The sequence below is a fragment of the Colossoma macropomum genome, unplaced genomic scaffold, assembly GCF_904425465.1.
Source record: "Colossoma macropomum unplaced genomic scaffold, Colossoma_macropomum, whole genome shotgun sequence".
Taxonomy (NCBI): domain Eukaryota; kingdom Metazoa; phylum Chordata; class Actinopteri; order Characiformes; family Serrasalmidae; genus Colossoma; species Colossoma macropomum.
The window spans coordinates 56,602-77,050 of record NW_023495461.1 but is presented as its reverse complement, the minus strand read 5'-3'; the positions used below and the strand labels follow the sequence as shown (position 1 = coordinate 77,050).

At 36.1% G+C, this 20,449-nt stretch overlaps 1 protein-coding gene across 1 annotated transcript in view; it reads right to left on the bottom strand.

The window, feature by feature from the left end:
* The window catches only part of prkcba (protein kinase C, beta a), a 53,269-nt gene that overhangs the window by 11,512 nt on the left and 21,308 nt on the right, over positions 1–20,449 (bottom strand). Inside the window, exons 3-12 of the mRNA XM_036562623.1 lie at positions 17,647–17,729; positions 12,392–12,503; positions 11,598–11,726; positions 5,337–5,493; positions 5,100–5,234; positions 4,897–4,993; positions 4,282–4,428; positions 2,642–2,815; positions 2,335–2,426; positions 284–346 (exon numbers count right to left, since the gene is read on the bottom strand). Of these exons, the coding sequence (XP_036418516.1) occupies positions 284–346; positions 2,335–2,426; positions 2,642–2,815; positions 4,282–4,428; positions 4,897–4,993; positions 5,100–5,234; positions 5,337–5,493; positions 11,598–11,726; positions 12,392–12,503; positions 17,647–17,729 (1,189 nt within the window). The remainder of the gene's footprint in view (positions 1–283; positions 347–2,334; positions 2,427–2,641; positions 2,816–4,281; positions 4,429–4,896; positions 4,994–5,099; positions 5,235–5,336; positions 5,494–11,597; positions 11,727–12,391; positions 12,504–17,646; positions 17,730–20,449) is intronic.

Below are 20,449 nucleotides of genomic sequence, written 5' to 3'. Positions count from 1 at the left end.
ACGTTCTCCATTTCACTATGCAAAGAACCCTTTTTCCATAGTGTTAACTTTAGCAGCTAAACAGCAATTGTGCAGTAAAATGTGCAGAAGTGTGTTTTAGGTAGAGGATGTGTACGTGACTAGGGGTGCCAAAACATTTGCACATGACTGTATATTGGAACATTACAGGTTCTATAGACAATATTTGTAGAAAAGGTGCTTAAAAACCTTCATTAGAAGCTCCCAGAATGTTTCTAATGTACAATATCAGTATCTATTCGTACAAAGACAGAAGGTTTCTCACCTGTAAATGATGCCTTTCGAATGGAGGAAAAATAGACCAATAGCAATCTCTGCAGCATAGAACCTGCATCCACAACAAACAGAGACAAACACTGTGATCATGTCAGTACATTTCTTTCAGTTTGTTATGTAGGGAAGTGGTTAGAAATGGACGTCTAATTGGCTGAAGAAAAAATGTTTCAACAACACTCAATACAGACAAGAATGTCCAGATTGTCAAAGGCATTTGTTTGTGAAAATGTTCAGTGGACGCAAAGCAAAATGGTCGTTTATTACAGACAGTGCTTTCTAGTGTCTATTCAGAGATACCCTTCAAATTAGAATCAAATTGTGTATTCTTTTAGTGCCATGGTGATGAGAACTACTCACTATAATGACGTTACTGTGCCAAAGTCAGAGACCTTCCACAACTGGAGGTCAAAAAATGATTAAAAGCTACAGAGAAAATGGGATTCCTAGCAACCACCTGGAAAACCTGATAGATACCAAAACTGTCCCCATCAGATAAACAGCACTTAAAGCAGTGTTCTCCAACCCTGCTCACTTAAAGATGGTTCTTCAAGGGTTCTTAGTGAAGAAAATAGTTCTGTAAAGAACCTTCAACAATCAAATAACCCTTTGCATAATTAAATGGTTCTTTGCATTGTGAAAGCGTTCTTCAGATTGATGGAAAATATGTAACTTATGGTTCTATATAGAACCTTTTTGGAAAAGGGCTCAATATAGCATCAAAAATGGTTCTTTTATTGCTACAATGTCAAGCTTGTAAAATTGGAAGGACCCTTTTGGGTGCTATATAGAACCCTTTTTAAAAAGGTTCTATATAGAACCATCTACAGCACATTATTCATCAGTCTGAAGAACGCTTTTACGATGCAAAGAACCCTTTAATCATGCAAAGCATTCTTTTTTGTGTTCATGGTTCTGTATAGAGCTTTTTTTGAAAAGGGCTGAATATAGCACCCAAAATGATTCTTGTATTGCTACAATGTCAAGCTGGTAACAATAGAAGATCCCTTTTTGGTGTTATATAGAACCCTTTTCAAAATGGTTCTATACAGAACCATTTACAGCACATTTTACATTTTACACATTTTATATCAATCTGAAGAACCCTTTTAACACTTTAATCATGCAAAGCGTTCTTTTTATTGTTCATGGTTCTATATAGAACATTTTTGAAAAGGGTTCTCTATAGCACCAAAAAGGTTCTTCTATTGCTACGATGTCAAGCTTGTAAAATTGGAAGGACCCTTTTGGGTACTATATAGAACTTTTTTTTTTTTAAAGGTTCTATATAGAACCATCTACAGCACATTATGCATCAATCTGAAGAATGCTTTTAACATGCAAAGAACCCTTTAATCATGCAAAGCGTTCTTTTTAGTGTTCATGGTTCTATATAGAGCCTTTTTGAAAAGGGTTTTTCAAAGGGGCACCTTTTGGGTGCTATATAGAACCCTTTTTTTAAAAGGTTCTGTAAAGAACCATCTACAGCACATTCTCCATCAATCTGAAGAGCACTTTCATGATGCAAAGAACCCTTTAATCATGCAAAGTGTTCTTTTTACTAAAGACTGAGAGTGTGGTCCTGGAGGGCTGCCTTCCTGCAGAGTCTAGTTCCACCCTGTATCCAGTAAGCTGCCCCAGCCCTTACTTAACTAACGTAGTAATATAGTGCTATTATGTGGTAGTTTGTGGTTTTTGTATGCAGCTTTGGTCGTGACTTGGACTTGGTGTGTCCAGGTCTTGGTCTCGACTCAGACTCACTTCCAGTGGTCTTGACCAGAAGCTGTAATAAAAGCAAAGGGTGGGCATTTGTATTGTTAGGTTGTTCAGGCCTCTGTTGTAGTTTTCTCTTAAGTCTGCGTTCTGATTTTGCTGATGCTGAAAAACGTAACTTAATGTCTGTTTTAACTGGACATTAAATAAATAAGGGGAGGTCTCTGACTTTTGCACAGTGCTGTATTGCAGATTTACACCATGGCGACACAAGTGTTGAACATTCAAAATCGCCTGCTGCGTGTCTTCAAGACCGGTGTGTGCACTTACACAGCATGAGGCTCCTTAAATTTCCCCACTTGCTGTATCTGGTACATCAGGTCCCCTCCGTTAATGTACTCCATCACAAAATACAGGCGGTCCTGCACCAACACACACACACACACACACACACAGGAAACCTGAGCAAGAAAATCAGTGATACTAGATACGGTAAATGAGGATGTGAATAAACCTGCAGACGGCATATGGTGAATGTGCGTGTATGTGTGATTTGTGACCTGAAAGCAGAAGTACTTCTTGGTATTTAAATAAAAGTGTGTAGGCGGGTGAGTGTGTGTGTGCGCATGCTGTGTACCATAGTCTGAAAGCAGGAGTGCAGCTGGGTGAGGAACGGAGGTTTTCCCGAGAGCGCGAGAACCCTCTTTTCCACCATTGTGCACTCCACGTCGTCATCCTGAATCACCACGTCCTTCTTCAGGATCTTCACTGCATACAGCTCATCTGTTCCCTTACGCTCTGCCAGCATCACCTACAGAGGCGCACAGACATTCCATATAAGGCAATGCAGTATCTCGTCACTGTTCTAGCAAAACCTTGTACCTCCCAAACTGTAACTTTACAGAAGAAGAAAAAACATTTCTTCACTTTAATGTAAGAAGACTTTATTAAGACTTAATATAAGACATTTTGGCCCAGTTCTATTAGCCAAGTCAGGGATGTAGGAAGGTGTTCCAAGGTAGGGGTTGCTGAATTTTGGGAACTTTGAGCTTCATAATGTACACATTTTCAGTGAGAGACTGGTCTGGACTACACTCCCTGAATACACATGCTTTTGTAACACATGCTTGATGTGGCTTCTTGTTGTCATGCTGAAATAATCATGGACGTCCCTGAAAAAGACGGCGTCTAAAAGGCAGCAAATGTTGTTTCAAAATGTGTTCGGTGTTAATAGTGCTTTTGGAATGTGATACAGGCATCAATTTCAGAATGAGACAAAAAAGCTAGTAAGATAAAACATTAAATATCTGTATTTGTGCTGTTTTTATTTAAACACATTTCCCAATCACTGCTTTCTATTTTTAATTTGCATTTCACATACTGTCCCAACTTTTTTTTGGAATTGGTTTTGTAAGTATAAGTAGGAACCAGTGCAGCTCAGCTAAGCTCCAGTGGAACATGGACCCGTGCAGCTGTGTAGATGCTGCCATGGTGATAGTGTAAGGAGGGAAAAACGGCATGAGGACACTAAAATGTAACCCCCCCATTTGAATTTCTGAATTACATCAAACACGGTCTGTCATAACATGCTATAATGTGACAACAGACCAGAATATCCTCAAATAACTGACACGTCACCTGCTCACTCTGCTCTCTCATTCTCTCATCACTGTAGGCAAATGAGCTGACAAGCAGATATGAATGGGTAGTACAGTGTTTTTTGTTTTTTTTTTAAAGCACACGTCCCTTTTAAAATGTTTTCACCTGCAGGGACTTTTTTTTACCCCTTCCAGCTACTGAATTTTTATATTTGAGTCACCTTAAAATCTTTCAAGCAAATAAACCCACTGGGCATTTTTTCCCACAAACTACAGTTGAATGTCATATGTTAATTACGAATTTGCACCTGTGTTCATTTGCATGAAAGTTCTTAGTAGATATGCAGCTATTAGCCACCCCCACTTGCGCAAAGTGTTAGTAGACTGTTGGTAATTAGCGCCCCTCTTAGTGAACCTGGTCCTTTATGTTTAATGTTTTTCTATATTTTAAACACATTAACTAAATAAAATATGTGCACTAAAATTTGCAGGAACTGCCACATCTTCCAGTTCCCTGTAGAGGGTAAGTTAATAACTTATTTCACTCAGAAAATCAAGAAAACATGCAATTTGATCAGAGTGTTCAAACTTTTTACATAGGATTGTAATTCCTGTCCAAGTTAGCAGATGATACTAGTTCCAAATAGCATCGAGAATATTTATTACAATTGTGTATTACCTTGCCAAAGCTTCCTTTTCCAAGCACCATGACAAAGTTGAAATCGGAAAGTTTCACTCTATCCTGGTTGCCGTTGGCATCATATTTGGAGATATCATTGGATGATGAGCTGTCTGTATTCTTACTGCCTGGACCAATCCTGGCCCTCTGAAAAGGGAAAGAGAGAGTTGTCAAAAGGAAGGTAACACTAGGATAGGAAACTGGTCCAAACCCTACTCTTAAATTTCAACCCAAACCTAACCCTAACCCTGGTCTAAACCCTAACCTTAACCCTAATCCTGAACTGAACCCTGGCTCAAGCTCTAACCCCTAACCTCAATCCAAAACCTAAACCTAACCCTCAACCCAAAATCTAAACGTAATCCTATCTCTGGCCCAAACGCTACTCTTAAACTTAACCCGAACCTAACCCTAAACATGGCCTGAACCCTGTTAACCTTAACCCTAACCCAAAGCCTAAACTTAACCCTGGCCAAAACCCTAATCGTAACCTCAACCCTCATCTTTTTTTGCTCATCTGCAAGACATATGCCATAGGCAGATATTTTTACAGTATTCATTCATCAACTTTATATAATGTAAAATTGCAATGAAACACACGCAATGGAAATTAACCTCAAACTTCTGCCGTAGTTCTTCATTGCCTTCCTCGCCATCTGGCTGAACCGGAACGTTAAAATATTCTCCTTCTTCTTGTCCCAACAGCTTATACCTATAACACACACACAGTTTAGGTGCAGTTGATGTGACTCTCATGGGTCTCTGTATGACTGAAATGTGTCTTGTATCATTTTAAACGTCTCCTTAGCAGCTCTTACCAGCCACTGACCCCATTTTTCTGAAGCTCAGAGATACCAAAAGAGAGAGAGCCCATGAAGTCGTTCCTGCTGGTCAGATCCCAATCCCACACCTCCACGGACAGACGCCGGCCCTTATCTGATTCCCGCAGTTTGCTACAAGAAACACACACACGCAAAAACGTGCATTCAAACTAATGTGCATGAGGGGTTGAAATATTTGATACTTTTTTATTGTAGTTTTATTTTTTAACATACAAAGTGAAGGTTTCGTTCCATGTGGGATTGAGGGAGCACTTGATGGTTTTGGTCTTCTGCTTGCTCTCGCTCTTGGGGTCAGGAATCAGTTTGAGCTTCACGTAGGGGTCCGACAAGCCATTAGGGTCCATGGGCACCAAATTCCGAGCCTCCTTGACTGTTACCAGAAAGATAAAAACATAAAAAAAAAAGAACAGAAAAAGAGAGAAGTGTAAGTAATATAAAAACAATGATAAATGGTGAATATTGATATATGATAGCTGCAACGATATTATACACTATCTCTCTCTCTCTCTCTCTCTCTCTCTATATATATATATATATATATATATATATATATATATATATATATATATATATATACATATATATATATATATATATATATATATATATATACACACACACTACAAATCTTGTTTTTTTATTTATTCTGTTTATTTGCAGGATTTAACTGGCGGGAAAAATATACTGGTGGGAAAAAAAATATGTGCAAAAATTATAGCACAGTTTTTTAATATTTTTCCACCCAACATGTTAAACTCATCAAATAAATAGAAATTGTGCATAAAAATAGCCCAAAAAATGCATATTTAAGTGCATTCTCTGTAGAGTACATATGAATTTATTTGTACTTTAAAAAATCAACAGCGTAATATGACTGGGAACATTCTAACTTTTGTAAACAACTGTACATTGTTGCTGTTACAAAATCAGAACCAGGGTTATTATGATTTCTATATTTTCGTGTTTTTATTTTTAATTTGGAATTTCGTCACTCAAATTAGAACATGCTACTAAAATCAATTTAAAACCAATTAAATAATTCAGGTTTTTTTCTTTTACACGTAAGTACTTTGACATGTTAAAATTCTAATTACATGTTTGAACTGACGTTAGTACAAGCAGTTATAGCTCCTAAACTTATTTTTCAATTATGATCAATTTTACAAAGGAATTCAATTTACTCACATGAAAGTGATATATATTCTAGTAAAAATTAATTTCTTACCAGTTAAAACTGAGTTTTTACTATTTGCAATTTGATATTTACTAACAATTTTACGTTTAAAGTGCAAATCAAATTCCTCCTATTGAGAAAAGGCTTAAATGATATAAAATAATTATATCAATCATATGAGAAACTGCATCTTATATGCTAAAATATAATTCCCATAATAAAAATTTGGAATTTAGAAATGTGTAATTTGTTTTTTTTTTTATATGTCATTTTTAGTATCAGCATTTTCTGATGAAGAACCTTTGTTTCTTGATTAAAATTTACAAGCATCATATCAAATTCATTGATGAATTTTTGCCTGAGCTTTTCATAAAAAAATCTGTAGCTCTGGTTTGGAGAATTTTGATTTTCTTTGTTCTGATTTCTTTAACCATGTTCATTTGTCAGCCAACCGGCGCTTCACTTGGCTTATCTTTAACATGTATGACTTAATTTACACATCAGTGTTGATTGGCTCTTGTCTATGACAGGTGAAAATACTGCAGCCATAAAAAAAAAAATCACCAAGAACTTCTTAATATGGCCCTATATATAGTAAATTGGTGGTTTTCTTTCTTATGGTTTTCCATAAAGATTAGCTAAGGATGTTTAGCAATTTCAGTTTTCTTAGCGATGGCTAATTCCATTCCCAACAAACCAAAGGAGGCCATGTTTGTGGTGATGTTTGTGGTCTACGCATCGACCCATAATGGTCAATATTTAATAAGTAGATGGATCATTCGCTTTAAACTGCCTCAAAGCATGTCCATAAATATTTGACAGTCATAAGCATCATGCAGATAATCAATATTCACATCATTTAGTGGATCAATTGGAGCTCTATATATTATTAGTTTTTAAAATCGGAATACTCATTACCGCAATGCGTCCACATATCTGTTTCCTAAAAATGATATCCACATTTTTAATTAATTTGTTTTACTTTTAACTGAAACTATTTACTTTAATGTTTTCCTCATAAACTGTAAGTATGTGAACTGAAATGATAAAATGTTTTGTTAAGTAAAAAGAAAACCTACACTGGCTGTAAAATGTGTTATGGTAATGAGAACAAATTGTAAAATATATTTATATATATTTATTTATATATATTTTTTACTTATTCAACCAGCCATCACTGTCTGTATATATATAAAGAGGGAAAACATTTCAGTCATTTTAATTTTTCCAAGTCGGGTCCCAGTGTTTGCCATGTTTGCGTGAATATACCACATATATTTCCTAAGAATGTGCATGAAGAGACCACCATCCATTGAACAGGCGTGTGATTGATGTGCGCGTGATTGACGTGTGTGTGTGGGAGTGTGAGAGGAAAAGAGTGAAAGATGTGGGGCGATCGTTGGCTAATTGATCTCATGATGCATTTTTCAGAGGAGTCTGTTTCCACCCCAGGCTAAAATAGCTCTGTAAAGCACACTTTCATTTAGAACACATTGTTAGCTTCACAAATTCACACATGCATGCAAGCCAAAGCCTTTAAATCACTCCTATTAACTTCTGAATTGAATTGATTTGATGCACTGCTTCAAAGTGTTTCTACCACTGAAAATTCTCCACGTAAATGAATGTCTGGTCTACCTAAACTACAACATAAGGTACTGTGCAGTACTGTACTCAAAAGTTTCATCTTATATACTGACAGTATATTTAAATACTTCATTTGGGTTTTCCCCCTCACAGTTTCTTCAACGTTTATGCAAAATGCTGCATAAGAAACCCTAATAAGGAAATCTGATTGGCCTTCAGCTACTATTTATACAAGGAAAAATCACACCACAGTTCTACTTCAACTGAAGTGTTTGCTCTTTATATTCTGACATGTTAGTAGCTAGTAAGACTGGCTGCATGTGCCTTTGCTTTCTTGCCTTTTAAGTATTATTGCAGACAAGCTAAATTTATTGGTAATCATATTAGTGGGTTTCTTATAGATTGAAATTTACTATTACTGCTAATATTAAAAATACACAACTAATTCTATGAACAAACAGTTGGTAAAATAAAAATAAAAACAGAAAGCATTTGAACAAAATTGGTATTTGAACAACATTAGAACCAAGACTAGATATTTAAAGTTTTATCTGATCAATTTTGTGGGTTTTTTTTTGTAAATATACACTAATTCTGAAATTGATTCATGCAACATGTTCCAAAAATGTTAGGACAAAGGGCAGTTTAAGACTTATGAAATGTTCAAAAAACATCTTAAACGTCAAGAAAAAGTAGAGGCTTTTGTGAGCAAGGATTGGCCATGGCTCACCACTTTGCCAAAACTGCATCAACTGGTGATGGATATCACCACATGGGCTCAAGAATACTTTGAAAAACTGTTGTCAATAAACACCGTCTGACGCTGCATCCACAGATGCAAGTTAAGACTGTACTATGCGTCTTGGAAGTCATATGCCAACAATGTCCAGAAACGCCGCCGGCTTCTCTGGGCTTGAGCTCATCTGAAAGGGACTGATTCATAGCGGAAATGTGTATTGTGGTCTGATCAGTCAAACTTTCAGAATATTCATGGAAATAATGGGCATTGTCATCCCAAAGAAGAAAACCATCCAGATTGTTACCAGCATAAAGTTCAAAAGCCAGAGTCTGTCATGGTATTAGTGGGTAACCTGCATATCTGTGAAAGCAGCATTAATGCTAAAAGATATATACACATTGTGGGGCAACATATGCTGCCTTTTAGCCACCATTTTTTAGGGATATCCATGCTTATTTCAACATGACAACACGAAGCCACATTCTGCATGTTACAACACCACAGCTACGTAATCTGAGAGTGCGGGTGCTAGACTGGCTAGCCTGCAGTCTAGAACTATCTCCAATTGAGAATGTGTCACACTATTAGGCTAAAACATGACAACTGTACAGTTCCACAGCTGAAGACTTGTATAAGAAAAGAATGGAAAAAAAATTGTAAACAACTGGTAAACATGCTCCTGTCCCAGCTTTTTTTGGAATGTGTTGGAGGCATCAAATTTGGACTATATTTACAAAAAACATTGACGTTCATAGAGTAAAACATCAAATATTGTGTTTTTGTACCATTTACAATTCAATACAGGTTAAACAGAATTTACTAATCACTGCTTTCTGTTTTTAGTAGCATTTCACACACTGTCCTAACTTTTTTAGAATTGGGTCAGTATAATGATCACTGTAATACACAGCAATACTAGCTACGACTAACATGTTATAAAGACAACTCACAAAAAATAAGCAAAATAAACCAGAACGAATTGAGTGGCTACATCTCAGTACAATATTATAATATTTAACACTACATTATTTATTGACTTTGTTCTACTGAAGTTGAAGAATTGCAAGCATTGAGAACTGACTCATATTTGTCTGTAAAGCACTGTTTAACTGAGGTTACTGGAGTGTAAGATGAAAATATAACATTTAAAAATACTATTATATTAGCTGCCCCTCAAATGTGGTATTGGCCACTAAATGGTCATATCAGTCAGGCTCTGCTGGGAAGGGCTTGAGAGAAGCTATGATACAATCGGTGGAGTGGCTGCTGGGGTTATTGGCCTAATACTGGCTCTAGGTTTAAGAGCACTTCCTCTAATTATTGTGGTCATGCACTTAAGCCCAAGCTACTCCAGTTTTGCAGCAATATGGCACAATCCTGTCTAGCCTTACACCCACCTCTGAATGCCAGCAGTGGAATAAGCAAGTAATAGGAATAGGAATTATACCAAAATATGATAACAAAAGACATGTACATCCAATTGAACAGGGCCACTTATGGTGTTTTGCATGCTTGGCATATCTGGATTCAAACTGATTTCCTGATAACAGGATGACTGTCTCTAGCAAAGATAAGTTAAGGTTAAGCAACACTAAACGACTTTCAACCTTTATAACTTTCATGATCGTGAAGTTTATAAATAACTGCAATGTACTTCTCTTTATTTGTTAAATGTACGGAGCTATTAAAGCACAAGCTTGAAGTGGCCAAATTGGCTGATTACTTATCTTGTTTTCTAGCTGTTGGTACTTAGTATCTCCCAAGTGAGAACAGATGGGTTATTCTCACAAAACTAAACCTTAATGTTTTCCTTTTTGGATATACAAACAATGATGCCTGGCTGAATATGATGCCTGTTCTTTTTCCCACAACAATACTTTTGACAATCTGTACAATGTTGTCCTACAGTATTTTTGTTGCACTACTCAAGTGCACACACTAATTTCAGCATTTGCTGCAAACACATCACCTTCCCAGAAGCTATAAACAGATTTTGAGGGTACCTAGGTCAGTGGGCAAAAAAGGTACCATTGAGAATTAACTTGCTCTTTTAGTCTTTCTCATGAAGACAAACACAGAGATTGTTTAGCCTAATCAAATTTACAGTTTCACCCTGACCCTATATGTAGTCATTTAAGACATGTTAAGCAATCTCAATTAGATTTATTTAGCGTATTTTTTTATAGATAGCTGTATGTTAAAGTTATTTATACAATGCAAAAAACCACATAAACAAGTCTATCACAGATCATTTCACAGTTTGAGGTGTGGTGATTTAGGTATGTGGTTTGCACAATACTAATTGGTGGCATTACTTGTTAGCCTTGTAGCTCCAGGGCAAAAGAAGCAAACTTCAGATTCCAACCATTTCTTGGCTGACTGACTATGTATGGCAGAAATTGGCAGGTAAGACAGACATTGGGGAAATTTGGTCAAACAATAATAAAAATGCAAATAATTTGCGTAATTCCACCAATGTTAACCACATCATTCTGGGTGGTTGTAGCATGAAATGAAATTTTAGACCCTAGTAGTGTTGAGGAGAGCCAGGAGTTGCCATGTCTACAACACAAATACTATATAATCATTTTATTTACTACCCAAAATGACCAGTGAACTTACATAAGTTTTTATATGTAATATTCAAAATGTAAAATAGCAAAGTTTTCTCAGAGGTCTGTTCAGCCTTACAAGGCCTTGCATGTACCTCTCCACCATTAATGGCTTTGAAAAAATACAAAACCTGATCTTAAAACTACAATTAGATAATGTCTTATTTATCAGGTAATGTTTTTGTAACCATTTAATGCAATAGCTTTCCTTGAGGGAGCCTTTAGAGCCCACCACTGTGAACAATTCTAACTAAGTAGAACACAGCATTTCACATCAAACCACTCTGAATGACTTTACATCTTAACCATTTAATTGAATCAACATTACAAACTAATTTGTGTGCGTAACGTGGGTCACTCACTGGTTACGGTTAGCGTGATGTCTTTGATATCAGCGGTGATGTGCAGTCTTCCTCTCCTTTCTGTGTGATCTGTCCCACACAGGCTTGGAACGTTGGTCACACATCGCTTATGAATATTCATCATGCAGTCTGTGTAAACACACAAATGCATTCAAACACATAGTTTTACAAATGACATTTCTCTGTGAAATAATGCATGTATGTCTGATAAACATTTACACAGCCAAACACAATGTGATAAAGAAATCTGCAGCAAAAGATCTGAAAAACCTACAGTTTAATCTGAAATATGCACCCAAACATTTACTAAATGTTAGAGCTGCATGATATATTTTTGGTAAATCATTACTGAAGAAGACTGTAATATGCAAATGAGCTTTTTTTTTTTTTATTGTGCTCTAGGAGCATCTTGACCAACCTTGGACGTTTCTAAATTTGTTGGTATTTTGATGAGTTAAGGCGTTTGCTTCAATTTGAATTGTGGCCTAGAATTTTGAATATTTCTTCCTCATTTTAGTTGTCATAAGTTTTCTCTGTTTTAGAATTTAAGATTCTACAACTTTTTGTTGATTATTTCCATTTACATGAAAAAAAAAGATTTTATTTATTAATATTTATTTCTATTTCTTTTTTTCATTTATATTCTTCACAGACCTGATGCAAGCATTCCTTGCCATTACATGACATCCACCACTAGAGAGCACTGTATGCAGGTTCTGCACTGGATGGCATTTGTGGCTTCAGTAATTGTAGTTGTCAGTTCTCTGTGAGTGAATCTATTTTTATGTACTTACTGTCACATTTCATCCCCTGGTGTATAAGTCCGTACAGCAGAGATCCACAGTGGTCGCAGAACGTGGGACTGGAGTATGTGTGTACCTTAAATTTGTGTTTACTGCGGGGGTCCTGTAACACACACACACACACAAACAAACAAGGTTAAAATTTGTGCTCAGTCTGGCTTTTCAGTAAAACACTTTTAACAAACAAATACAGATAAATATAGAAATACAGATACGATTCTAAAGAACGCTTCATATCAGCCGATTACTGAGCAATGGTTGCACTGATCGTAAGGTGTCTGGAAGCTTAAAACTGATTAGAATAATATTCAATTAAGTATGCGCTTCAGGCTAATTTCAAATGTAAAAGAAACAAAAAACTAAATATATATATATATATATATATATATATATATATATATATATATATATATATATATACACACACACACAACAAAGAAAGGATTAATGTTTTGTTTTTACTGTCAATTTTGTTTTTAATATATAAGAAGTTCTATTTATATATTTTATTTCATATGTTCGTTTTATAGTTTTATATGTTTTTGTAGTTTCTTGTTTGACCATTTTACTGTTTTATCTTAATTATTTATTTTGATTTTTGAGAATTCTTTATTATTAAATATTTTTTATGCCATTTTTTATTATTTATTGCTTTACAATGAGGAGAAGAAGCAGAATGAGAAAAACAATAACATTAACAACACAAAAACAGATTCTGTGTACACTTCTTATTGTCAGTATTTTTATTACTGCACTGTATTTATATTATTGTACATTTTTATGTTTTTCTCTGAGCTTTAGTGCCTCTTTTTGCCCATTTTGTTGTTATTATTTAACCTTTATTTTTCATTTTCATAGCATAGCATAATCCACTACCGTCCTACGATCACTGTGTTAAATAAACACTATATCTAAATGAAGTATCCAAACAGCCCTTCTATTTAGTGACCTCACCTACTCCAAAGTGCCCCCCATTGCTAACACTGTATAAACTCACCGTATAATCCAGGGAACCAGAAAATTATTATAAGAAATGGTTCCAAATATCCTTCCTGATGTCTGAGATGCTGTTTTACAATAGTTTTGAGAACGTTTTGGCCCATTCATGGTGGAGTGGTACATGGAGGGCGTTGTAAGGCAAAAAACAGTCCCCAAAGAAAACTTTTTATTTTATTTTATTTTACCATCATCAGTATAAAATATAAAACAGAAGACACGGGTTGGTTCACTGGTGGTTTTGTATAGTAAATAAAATGGCTATATTTGTGTTGTAGACATTGCGACCCCTGGTTCCTATCACCACCACTGTAAAGCAAAGAAACAGTTAGTTTCCCTATAATGTACCATATCAAATAACTTCATATCTCAACCATTAAATTATGAAGAAATGGTGAAAGACGGGTGGAATTCCTTTAGGAAAAAGTTGGGAACTTTTGGACACGCGCCCGCTGATCAAAGTTCAAATATTCAGCAGTCTCAGTCATTAACTTCATTAACTCTGTTAACAAGTGTTCATTGTGCCTCTGACCTCACAGGTTCAAAAGGTAAGAGGCAAAGTTCGACAGCTAATTCCTTCCCCCATCAGGAACATGAGCTATAGTTATAATAAGAGCTACAATTTCAGAGAATAAGTGAGAGTGACAGCGTTTCATCAGTAATCATATGGACATCAAAAGGAGAACTGCACTGAAACCTTCTGTGAAAGTGCAACCAATCAGCATCTCACGCTTCACCGACGACCTGTTGTCACGCAAGAACTGTCAGGCCTGCGCTGCTTATGCAAACGAGATACTGTAATGCTTTCATGAACGTTATGTTTTGAGCCAAGCTCAGCCTTGTGTGCCCAGATCCCTTCGCAACTGTGCATGCGCGCATTTTGACAACAGCTCTGCAGACTGATACGATTGGCTGCCTGGCGCAGATAGAGCCCACTCAGGAAGTGTCTTTTTTGTGTTCAGGCGAGCGCAAGTGCGCTCACATGTTAGGAGGAAGCTATGATATAAATAGACATTAGAGAAAAGAGTGAGAGAAGATGTCTCTCCCCGTGTGTGTGAGAGTGTGTGTGTGTGGGCGGGTGGGTATGTGTGTGTATGTTCATGTGTGTTGCAAGAATAGAGGAGCTACCGTATATTACAGGATACAGTATGTAGTAATCATACTGCAAGTATATAGTACAGTCATTGGTAAAGCCTCAGTCATATTACGTTTACAAAGAACAAACTTAAATATTATATTTGCTAATTTTACTGCACAACATTATATTTATTTACTCAGTTTAACTTACTGGGAAAAAAGAAAACATAAAAGGTGCCATAACTTTTGCACAGGCCACATATTATGTTTTCATTTTTCCCCAATATGTTTAATTCAGGAAATAAACTGTAACTGTACATTAAAATTTGACCATGGGCAAATGTTTGCATAAGACTGCATACATAGTAAGTACTTTTTAATCGTTACTTAATCAGAAAATACATAATTAATAATAAATAAATAAGCATTTACATTTCTCCCTCAGCACAAAACGTTCTTTTATTTATTGATTTTACTTTATCAATCTACTTTTAGCAACTTGTGGTTAGGTCTAAGTATAGACACAGCAATATAATATAGATAGGATTACAGAAGTATGTGTATTAGGGGTGTGCATGGGCAGGGTTGGAATACAAATATTGGGAAAATATATTCAGAATACAGGAAATTAAGAATTCATATTCAGTCCAAGTTACAGTTTGAAAAAGCTGTATTCAGAATACAGTTACCTTTTATATTTTTAGGAGAAACGTATTAGGAGAATAGTATTAAGATAATAATTTTAGATTACTTATGGACCAAAAAAACTACTGTCTTCAGAAGAAACACCATCAGTGCATGTTTTTAAAATATTTTAAAATCAGCTCACAGCATGTAGCAAACACTGATGTTCCTACTAAAGCCTGAGTAGACTGACAAATCAATGTGATCAGTTATTAATCTGTGTTACTGAGCTCTGTTAAAGCCTGAGTAGCCTGATAAATCAATGTGATCAGTTATTAATCTCAGTGTTACTGAGCTCTGCTAAAGCCTGAGTAGACTGATAAATCAATGTGATCAGTTATTAATCTCAGTGTTACTGAGCTCTGCTAAAGCCTGAGTAGACTGATGAATCAATGTGATGATCAGTTATTAATCTCAGTGTTACTGAGCTCTGCTAAAGCCTGAGTAGACTGATAAATCAATGTGATGATCAGTTATTAATCTCAGTGTTACTGAGCTCTGCTAAAGCTGAGTAGACTGATAAATCAATGTGATCAGTTAATAATTTCAATGTTACTGAGTTCTGCTAAAGCCTGAGTGGACTGATAAATCAATGTGATCAGTTAATAATCTCAGTGTTACTGAGCTCTGCTTGAGTGGACTGACAAATGAATGTGATGATCAGTTATAAAGTTGAGAATTTTCGGAAGTTCATTTAAATCATAAGCAAATTCTTCATGACATGTATTAACGCAATACCTACATGAAGCAGCGAGGAACAGTAAACATATTCTAAATGTATTCAGGATACATTACTTTTTATGTATCAACAGGATTAATTTAGAACAGTATATTCAAAATTCAGCAATCAATACTTTTTCAAAGTATTTTGCTCAAACCTGTGCACAGGTACTTTAATACGGTTAACTGTTCTAGGTGTCGAATACTGAAATCACTCTTTGGGTATTCAAACACTGCATCATAGACAGTCAGGTAGAAATTATACAGGCAAACACTTCAGAGAAATGCCTTCAAGTTTTAACAGCACTGTAAAGTGTGGCAGAGTATTGTTCATGTTTAAGATAAGTAAGTATATATACTTTGCTACCATGAAACACAAATGCCTTAACGAATGCGCATCCAAGGTAAATAAAGACTCATTAAGGATTAAGAAGGCAGAGTTAGCATGACTGTATATAAGCTATGTTACTAGCTGCTGTTAGCTAGAATCAGAATTTAGACCGTAACTTGACAAACTAGCATGTTGGCACATTCATCCACTGAAGATACACAAAAGTGTTGTGTAGAACCTGCCATCTATGGTTGCTGGTGAGTTGTGGTGTTAGCTCATTAGCTAGTTAGCTCATCTGAAAGCTATATCTGTTACTCCAAGCTTTATATGACACCAAAACCCACTGAATTAACCTTTTCCTTTGGCTGTGAATAATAAAACTACTAAGTTACTGATTTTCTTAGCTTTCTAGCACAATTTTTGGCTGTGTACAATGAAAAGATATTTCTTTTTGTCAATGTACCTCAACTCACTAGCAGGTTAGCACATTCATCCACTGAGGAGAAAGGTTATGGTAAGTTGTAGTGTCAGCGTTAGCTTAATAGCTGATCTGACCTCATTTACTTAAAGATTTTTATCTGACACGAAAACCTACTAAATTAACCTGCAGTGACAAAATTTTATTTTGGCTATTTCTGAATAACATAACTGCTAAGCTACTGTTTTTCTCAGCCTTCTAGCACTAGTGCACCAGTTTATGGACCTGTACGATAAAAAAAAAAATTGTCTGTCGTCAATGTACCTTGACAAACTAGCATGTTAGCGCATTCGTCCACTGAGGAGAAAAGTAATGCTAAGCTGTCGCGTCAGCAGTAGCTTATCAGCTCATCTGACTTTGGTTACTTCAAGTTTTATCTGACATGAAATCCTACTGAATTAACCTACAATGAGAAAGTCTTCCTTGGGCTATTTTTAAATAAGGTTAAGTTAAGATTTCAAATGTGTACCTCGATCTGCCGCTAAACCTTGCTTCAGGCTAATTTGCTAATTTTATTAGCCCTGTAGCACCAGTGCAGCAGTTTATAGCCATTAGCGCAAAATGGCTATTAGCCCATTAGCTCACCAAGTAGCAACTTCCGTTACTGAAGGCTTTAACCGGTTTTCAAATGCAAATTGCTAAACTGATTTTTTTAGCCGTCTGGCACCAGGGCTAAGGCTAACTGTGGCTGTGTATTATGAGTAAGAACTATGACGGGGTATATTATTTTGATTGTTTGGTTAACCAAATATCCGTTCACACTCAAACATCTAAATTAGTCAGATTACACATCCTTAGTGGATACGTATGGTTTGTTGCTTAGTCGGGGGGGGGACATTTTTTATCTGTAGAGGAAGTGCATTTCACTATGAGGAAGGACAGACAGAGAGAGAGAGAGAGAGAGAGAGCACGAGTGAGAGACAGACAGACACAGACAGAGTGAGAGAGATGTAGACTTACATCTGATGCAGGCCCCTTGTCTGCTCCTGGACACGAGAAAGTGACAAACTCATGGCAGCGTTTGTGCACCACAAAACAGCACACTGAAAGAAGAAAAAGAAGCATAAATGAAAACACATGTGCTTCACATTTCAATGCATTTCAAACTCTGCTGCTAAGCATGGAGGGCTATTCTTAGAAGATAAAGAAAAGAGCTTGACGTTCTGTAAATTTGTATAAGCCTCACGGACAACAAGCCTTGATATTTCCACAAAATTCCTGTCAGAGACCTTGGCTCGTTCACTGTAAACACTGATTAGATATTTATTCTTTTATTTGCTCATGACCTTCAGGTTTCACGCGCTCATGTCTAAAGCAGGGGTGTCAAACTCAACCACTAAAATGGCCATATTAAAAAACCTCTGCAAATCCGTGGGCCAGTCTTTTTATTTATTTCATTTTTACTAAAGTAAATTTCTTTATTCAAAATACACCAAAACTGCAACTGCAAAATATGCATTAAATACTTATTAAAAAATAATTCTAAATAAAAAAAGAATTGTTTTAGGTAGTTTTTTAATCTGCCTGTTTGCTTGAACCAGACACCAGGCATCTTTTCTTTTTGTGTAACCGCTGGCCCAAACATTGTTTTGGGGGAACGGGGTCAGAACGCACACTATGTTGCAGTGCATGCTGGGGACTGTAGTGCATCTCATGGTGAAGCGGGTAAGTAAGAATAGAAAATTAAAATCATTTCTCAGGCTGAATAGGACTGTGGCACGGGCTTGGCTTGGGCTGCAGGCCTTGTGTTTGACAGATGGGGTCTAAAGAGTCTGAGGACCCAGTTTCAACCTGCTAAAATGTTTTTCTTAAATTAGACCAACAGAAAAAATAGTCAAAAACAATAAGGTGCTAGTCTATCAATGTAAGCCTATAAAGCACATATAGTTTATATAGCACCACAAAAAAATCCCAACTTGTACACCAACCTTTTCAATTTTTTATCTACATTATTTGGACACAGCAGCTGTGTGAACATTTCATGATGAATGGACCAACAGAAACACCCCAAAATTATCTCTTTACAATAACTTATTTTTTGCCCTCATCTGCAAAATGACCATTTTGGAGACATATTTTTGAGGCCACGATTTGCAGAGCAAGTTCATTTCGAAGTCTGCAAAAAACCTACTCTCAACCAGGTGCTCATACAAGCAAAACGTTCTGTTTTACTTTCTGTACTTTCCAAATGTAACATGAGACAGTTCGAGGCGGGGCTGCTGAAAAGCTGCTTGAAGAACAACAACAACAGCTTTCATTACAAATGATGGTCAATGACTCGTGTAATCATTGCAGGTTATTATGTTTTACCATTTAAACGTAAAATTCTACACCCTATACTTTTAACCTCAGGACAAAACTAATTTGGTGCTAGAATTATTGTGAAATAAGCAGGAAGTGGGTTGCATTTTGCAAAGCTACAATGTGATTGCATCATTGAGGGTCTTTCTCAAGACTTATTTATTTTTTCTTTTTGTTTCTTATGAAAGGACTGATGTCAAATATAGTTAACTTTAGACTGAAATGTGGTGGAGCAGCAGAATAAAGCACTTTAGATTGTTTTAAATTTGACATGGGAGGCGATTTTCAGCAGAAAAAGTGGGTGATAAAGCAAAAAGATAACACCACAAGACCTGAAGATAGAGGGGAACCCTCAGGGCCTTCTAGGCCTGATAATTTCTGCGAACAACATACGTTTTTACAATAATACAAATTGTTAAGTTTCGGTTGAAAGCTATGTTTCCCTTTGGTTAGGACTTCAGGAGCTGAACTGAAGGCCTTACTCTATAGTTAAACTACCGATTTAAGTGACAGTGGAATTAAAAATTCCCATTTTGATTTCCAATTTTAAATCAAAATGGGACCAATTTCGTAAAAAAAAAAAAACATCACTCCAAGCTTTCTGGATGTCCTTGATAGGTCACTGACTGCAAATTAGCTGTAGTGTAATAAGGTTTCAGTCATTCGCTACAAATGGAAAACTGCTGGTGGCACCTTTCTGCCAGGGTACCTTACTGAGTTGCTGTAAAACCGCTGCGTACAAGGTAAAATGCATGTTTAATCAATGTTGCAAGTTTCAAATTAGACATATGCAACGTCCTTTACAAGCTTCAAATGTTTGTGTTTAATCTAAAACAGCCAAAAAAATGTGTGCACCAGTGTTAGCTTAACATAGAAATCCCAACTAACAGTCACGGTTCACCATTGCATGAAGATGTTTTCACGATACACAATATGCATTAGAATATTTTTAATTTTTTTTCCTGAGGTTTGTGAACAAGTTGGAATGGACAGAATGGACAAGCAGGCTAGGAGTACATTTATTATATGCAAACATAAATTATTTAATAAGAAATAGCAGGAAAAATCTAACATATATACATACATATTATACATATATATGTATAATTGACTGATATCCAATCAGCTATACATTACTACGCAGTTGCTGTACACCGGTTGTTGTTTTTGTTGTTTACAGGGAAGATTTTATTCAAAAAGCTTGTTCAAGGTGAGTGGGCGGGGCTAAACTGCTGTAGATTGGACAGTCGGATATATCGTCGCAGTTGGGACGAAACCTTGCATCCCCCCTTTTGTCGATTTTGTTGTTTTACAGTACCTTTAACTGTCCTGTGTGAAACTTCACGATGAATGGACTGGTAGAAACTGTTTAAAGCTACATGGGAAAAACTATTGTTATGTTAACTTCCTTCACAAGTTACAAATGTTATTTCCTCCTGCTGACAAGTTACCATTTTGGAGA